Genomic DNA, 5,485 nt, shown 5'->3' with positions numbered 1-5,485 from the left:
TAAGAATGAATGACAGAGACATCTGTGTGATATCAAGTGTACATGCACAGTGTAATAGCGAGTCAACGCGTAACGTTAGCATTAGTGCTATTTGTAACCCGGAAATTGGAAGTGTTGCTAGAACATTCCAGATTTTTCAAACAGATTATTCAGTATGCTGACATTACACCCGGAAGTTAATATCCAATCTTGATAAATTTCAACAGGCAACAAATTTATTTACAAACAGGGGGAGCAGATTTATATATCAGGAGGGAAATCGGTAATAGACCCTAGTGAAAAATAAAAATCACTATTTAACTTGTTTTTTGTATTATTGTTTTTTCTGAATTATTATTATCACATTTGATATAACGTCACTTTGGTACAACAAAATATAGAATAATGATAAAAATTATTTTCGGGAATGCCACGGCTCCGCGTCTACCTCAGCCGGACCTGCAATGAGCAACGCCGCCGTATGTTACATGGGGTTGTTACAAACTGTTTTTACACTGGGTCTCCCAAAACTGTTTCGATTAGAGAAGTGATCGCATTTAAACAGAGTCTGTTATGCATAAAATTATAGGATTTTGCCAAGACCTCCAAAGTACCCCGACTGCCAGATTCAACAATAGACAATTCCCATTGTTGGCCAGAATAGTCGTGTAACTTAATTTTCAATTATAGTGGACTGCGCGACTGTATCGCGTGCACAATCAAGCGTGAATCAAAGAAACTCAGTAGAATAATCGCACTGTTTCCTCGACGCAAGACACAAACAGAGGCGCAAATACCTGTATAAACGACGGAAATGAGGACATTGTGGTCAACGTGAAGGAACCTGCGAGTCAGGACTGAGTACAGCAGCTTACTGTGGTGACGTGTAAAGAGTCTAGTTTTCCAGCAAGTTGTGGGTTTGTCGTTTTGTTTGGAAGATTGCTTTCAGTGTGTTTGCTTTGTTTGTACTATATTCAGTGATTTTTTGTCTTCTTATCCCAGGCTCATTATTATATGTTTTGAGTAAACTGTGTCGATAGTTGATCTAGTTTCGATTGACAGTTTTCGTGACGAAAGTCAGTGCGATACGGTTAAGGTGAGATTGTCGAACGTATCTGACTTTCCCGCCTTTCAGTACGAACAAATATACAGTCCACTAAGATCGCGAGCGAGTGAACCCGTAGTTTCGCTCGTTATAACTTGAGTGCAAGATTGTAAAACAACCGACTAATCAACCACAACGTATAAAACCACATAACCTGTGACGTCACCATGGACACTCATTCGTCGCGTTGGCAATATATGCAATTACATTATTGAAGAATTACTGGTGTAGTGTAACTTACCATTCTGTATCTTTGTGAACAGAGGTTTTAGTGTTCTCATAGCGCTGTTATCTAATTACGCCACTTTTGTTGGACTTCATGTTATGTCCTAATTCCATTTCTAATACGTGAGTGAACTGTATTCTGAATTTTTCAAGTTTACGTTTTATATTTAAAAAGCGCTGTTGATTCAGTTCAAACAATACAAACATTATTTTTTCATACTGGATCCGTTGCATATGAAAATGCCTAAAGGTATTTATTCGCTTACTTGACTATTTTTGGTACATTTTCAAAAGAGTGAATTATGAATTAGCAGTTGGTGCATCTTTCAGATAAATCTTCAAAACTTTTTCCTTTTGCATTACAATACTTATACTGGGCATCGCGCGTATTTTTTTTTTTACCACATATTGATTTAAACGTTTGTTTGTTATTTGTGAATTTTGAATTCAAGGCATTGTATTTATATAGATTCTTTTTCATTGTATTCTGTAATATTTTTTTCAGTGGTGCGTGAAGAATTTTTAAACATGAACAACGTAAACTGTAGAAGAAATACCCAAAGAGTAAGTTGTTTCATTAACATAATTTTTTTATAATAGATATTTTGATATATGTTTACCTTTTATATATTCATAGTTAGAATAGTTGCGTTTATTGTGTAAGATTGTTTTTGGAAAACGACTGGAATGCATTCATTTTAGTTGGAAAATGAAAATCATAATTTATATATTACTGGATTCAAAGCGCTGCCTTCTTTGGGGTTTGTTAAAAATTTTCTCCTTCCTTACGGAAATGTTCTTTCCTGTCGAATTCTTGTAAAGCAATCCAGAAATTTCGGAGCATTGGCAGAAATGGAATCGGTGGACCAGTGCTATGCTGCTGTGCAGAATTTGCACGGGAAAACTTTTCCACGTTAGAGAGCTATGTTGCAATATTGAATGATTTGCAGAATGAAGTGTTTTTAGGGTGCGGTATACATTATCCTATAAGTGTACAATTTGCAAGATACCCTGGACCGTTCCAAACTACAGTGAGTGAATGTTTTTCAATTTTAATATTATCAGACTTTTGATTTGACTTTCTGAATGTTTTTTGTTTTTGTTTAAATTAAATATTAAAAATATGATATATACTAAAAATATTTTGGTTTTATTGCTGAAAAAACGTTTTTTATAGGGTAAAATTGGTCAGGATTATTCATATAACCCGACAAGAATAAAGGAAACAAGACGATTGAATGTATGAAAGTTTTATCTATTTTTAATTATAATTTGCAAAAAAAAATTTACGAAATAAAAAAAAGCATCTGAAAGTTTATTTCTGTGACTAACCTATTAAATCACATTTAGCAAATTTGTTTTGTTTTGTTTAGGATGTAAGCAGAAACTTGCAGTTTAATAGAGAAGTACCGACAGTGACTAATACGGAACAGATACTGGCATTAGCTCATGAGGAAGAAGTACCGGCACTGACTTATGAAAACGAGACACCTAAGAAATCAGAAGTATCTCCTGAAATTGTAGGAAGCATTTTGGCGCTTGAAGTGAGTAGTTTTTTAGTTTCATAATTTAAATAAGAATGTTTCTTTTTTTATTTAAAACATTTTTCACATAAATATTCATTGGCAATAATAGTTCTATATATAGATACTTATGTGCGTGTATTTACCGAGTTTAATTTTAATCTATTATTTAGATGCGATATGTGAAAATTGTAGAAAAATTGAAACGAGTAAGTTGTACTTTCAATCGATATTTTATCTAATGACATTTTTAATGTTAATTTTTATTTGGTTGTATAGCTGGCATGAGTGTTATGTGTAATTATTGTTTTATGTTTTTTTTAATTTGATGTTTTCAACTGTGGAATTTGTTGTAGGCAATGAAAAGAATGGATGCAGTGGAGAATATGCAAGGTAGGTATTTACTGTTTATTTTTAAAATAATTTAATTCTAAATAATAGATTTGTAATTTTTCTGATGTGATAACGAAGTTGACCATTTTCTGAATTTTAGTTCAACTGGAAAATCATATTTTGAACTATGAAATGAAGTTGAAAGAAGCATCTAATAATAGGGACAAAAATACTTTGGAACATGCGAAAAGTGATGCAGAAAAGAACGATCATTCGCATCGCCCGGAGAACAACAACACGCGTGAAACAAGCAAGGAGAATTTAAACTACATGGATATAGGTATTTTTACTGCAAGAATTTTTTATAATGAAGTTTTTTTATAATTATGATTTTGAGATGACATTTTTGGATCATCTGAAGCGAACAACCGCTTGCTTCCACCACCACTAAAGCCAGAGCCATTACATTAGCGTGCTGTTTTTCTGGTATGAAAATTTTAATTTTTTCCCCTTTTTAATATTAAATTAATAACATCAGTGTTTTTTTCTGTATTATTTTCAGAATACTTCACTTGCAACTCTTCTGGGTCGTATTTTCAACAATCGAGCAGACATTACAGCAGTTCCACCTTTGAAATTCACTTTCTGGATTGTGAACAATTTCAAGTTGTTCTAAAATTGAAATAAGATGAAAATTCATAAGATTAAACAGAGAAAAACAAGTTTTTTCATTTATTATTATTATTATTATTATATAGAAACCTTTTTATTCATTATTGCTTTCTAGTTTAGTCAGTGATACTGTGGTTCTACAATAAGGGGTTGATTAATTATTCAGTTTTCTTAAATGATATTCTGTTTTTTATTAGTAGCTATCATTTGTATTCGATTAAAATTAAATGTCTGTTATAAAACTATTTGTTCGACCCAGTCTTATGCGCGTCTTCTCTTACAAACCGTTTTATAACGCAGCTGTTTCCTTGAGAAGCAACGAAATCGCTCAAGCAAAGCTTTTTCGAATTATTAAAAATTCCACTCCTTAATGAGAATAGCCTGAAGCTTTTGAAGCTCTAAAATTTCTCAGGCATGGTCAGAAAGAATTGTCATGAACAAAATTGATAATAAAAATTTATTTTCTAAAAATTTCAGGGGCATGATAAACCATGAAGAAATATGCTTTAGGCCAAGTTCAAGTAGCTGCTATGATTTTGAACGTTGCTAAATGAAATGCCTGTATCAAAAATAGCCGTCAGTTAAAAATGAAATATTTATTTCAGCTTTCAATACGATAAAAATTTCTGAAGCTAAAACTCCAAAATAATTCTTTTTAACAATTGCCCATTTATTATTGAAATTCTTACTTTTCACGGGATATTTCAAACGGGCTTAACTCTAAACCTTCTCTCATTGGTTAGAAATTTACATTGGTTTTATTTGTTCATTGTTTCATCGTGATTTTAGTATGTTGTTTTTTTTGAAGATCTCTTATTTGTATTTTGCAATTATTTGATACTTGTGATGGAATTTAAAATTTTTTGACTAAAAAGAAGAATTTTTTCACGCAGTTTACGTGTAAAGTTTGCAATAACGCAAGTTGACGTCGAACATTTCTACATTTAGCTGAACGGCTGCAGCTTTGGAGAAATTAACATCTGGTCATCTTTGTAAGTAAAATCGCCTTCAGCTTAACAGTTGCACGCGATAAATGAACACAGTCTTCAACTTGATACTTTCTAAATTATTTATTCAGTTGCAGAAAAATTTGAAAATTTCAGATCAAAAGAAGCGCTTGTAATTTAAGCTGCTCTCTGGCTTCTTGCCAGAAGTTTGTGCATTTTCAAATTATCCTTTTCAACAATATGCAACTTCTGTTAAATAACATTGCATTTCAAATGATAAAATATATCTGTTCTGGCACGTTACTCTGGTCTAGCAATGATATTGGTGGTTTGGAATTTTTACAATGCTTCAGGCGGACGCTTTCTCAAATGAACAATTCACAAGCAGCGAACCATGTGATATTGTTCACTCTGAACAATGGGAATGAAAGTTTTGGCAGCACATGAAAGACCAATTAATTTATGCTCCTTGGTTGCTGACCAGGGTAATTAATTATGATCATATTTTGGCAGAGCATATGCTGTGCTAGAGCAAAATAACGGACACACCCGTGATGAAGTGAACTTAAAATGAAAAATAATTTTCTTTGCTTTCAATTTTATTTGGTAAAATCATTTCGAAATGCAAGAGATATTTTTTATCTATAATGTTGAACCATAGTAATACAAGAATTGCAATTTGAATGTTTAATCAACCCAGT

General features: G+C 32.4%; 3 protein-coding genes across 3 annotated transcripts; 2 read left to right on the top strand and 1 right to left on the bottom strand.

Moving 5' to 3' along the window:
- Positions 1-406: 406 nt before the first annotated feature.
- On the top strand, positions 407-784 carry Tsp_04707 (hypothetical protein). The gene is made up of 3 exons (XM_003369239.1): positions 407-545; positions 569-647; positions 670-784. The coding sequence occupies exons 1-3, from the start codon at positions 407-409 to the stop codon at positions 782-784; spliced, it is 333 nt and encodes a 110-aa protein (XP_003369287.1).
- Positions 785-1,549: 765 nt separating this feature from the next.
- Positions 1,550-3,636, top strand: Tsp_04706 (putative RNA-binding motif protein, single-stranded-interacting protein 3). Its single transcript, XM_003369238.1, has 10 exons — positions 1,550-1,559; positions 1,815-1,873; positions 2,012-2,222; positions 2,276-2,340; positions 2,487-2,549; positions 2,683-2,853; positions 3,006-3,041; positions 3,189-3,225; positions 3,326-3,505; positions 3,563-3,636. Exons 1-10 carry the CDS (start codon positions 1,550-1,552, stop codon positions 3,634-3,636), a joined length of 906 nt encoding a protein of 301 aa, XP_003369286.1.
- A 1,174-nt stretch (positions 3,637-4,810) lies between these two features.
- Tsp_04705 (conserved hypothetical protein) lies at positions 4,811-4,898 on the bottom strand (the record flags this gene model as incomplete). The annotated part of the gene is made up of 1 exon (XM_003369237.1): positions 4,811-4,898. A coding segment is annotated over one exon (88 nt), but the record flags the coding sequence as incomplete, so codon positions are not given.
- Positions 4,899-5,485: the final 587 nt, after the last annotated feature.

The sequence above is a fragment of the Trichinella spiralis genome, assembly GCF_000181795.1.
Source record: "Trichinella spiralis strain ISS 195 chromosome Unknown Scfld1557, whole genome shotgun sequence".
Taxonomy (NCBI): domain Eukaryota; kingdom Metazoa; phylum Nematoda; class Enoplea; order Trichinellida; family Trichinellidae; genus Trichinella; species Trichinella spiralis.
This window is presented reverse-complemented; position numbering and strand designations above follow the sequence as displayed.

Bases quoted from the DNA above. Each gene is read 5' to 3' on its own strand.
- Tsp_04707 (XM_003369239.1), top strand. From the start codon at position 407: ATGCCACGGCTCCGCGTCTACCTCAGCCGGACCTGCAATGAGCAACGC.
- Tsp_04706 (XM_003369238.1), top strand. The intron at 2,223-2,275 runs GTTAGAGAGCTA...AAGTGTTTTTAG, and splicing joins GCACGGGAAAACTTTTCCAC to GGTGCGGTATACATTATCCT. The intron at 3,226-3,325 runs GTAGGTATTTAC...TCTGAATTTTAG, and splicing joins TGCAGTGGAGAATATGCAAG to TTCAACTGGAAAATCATATT.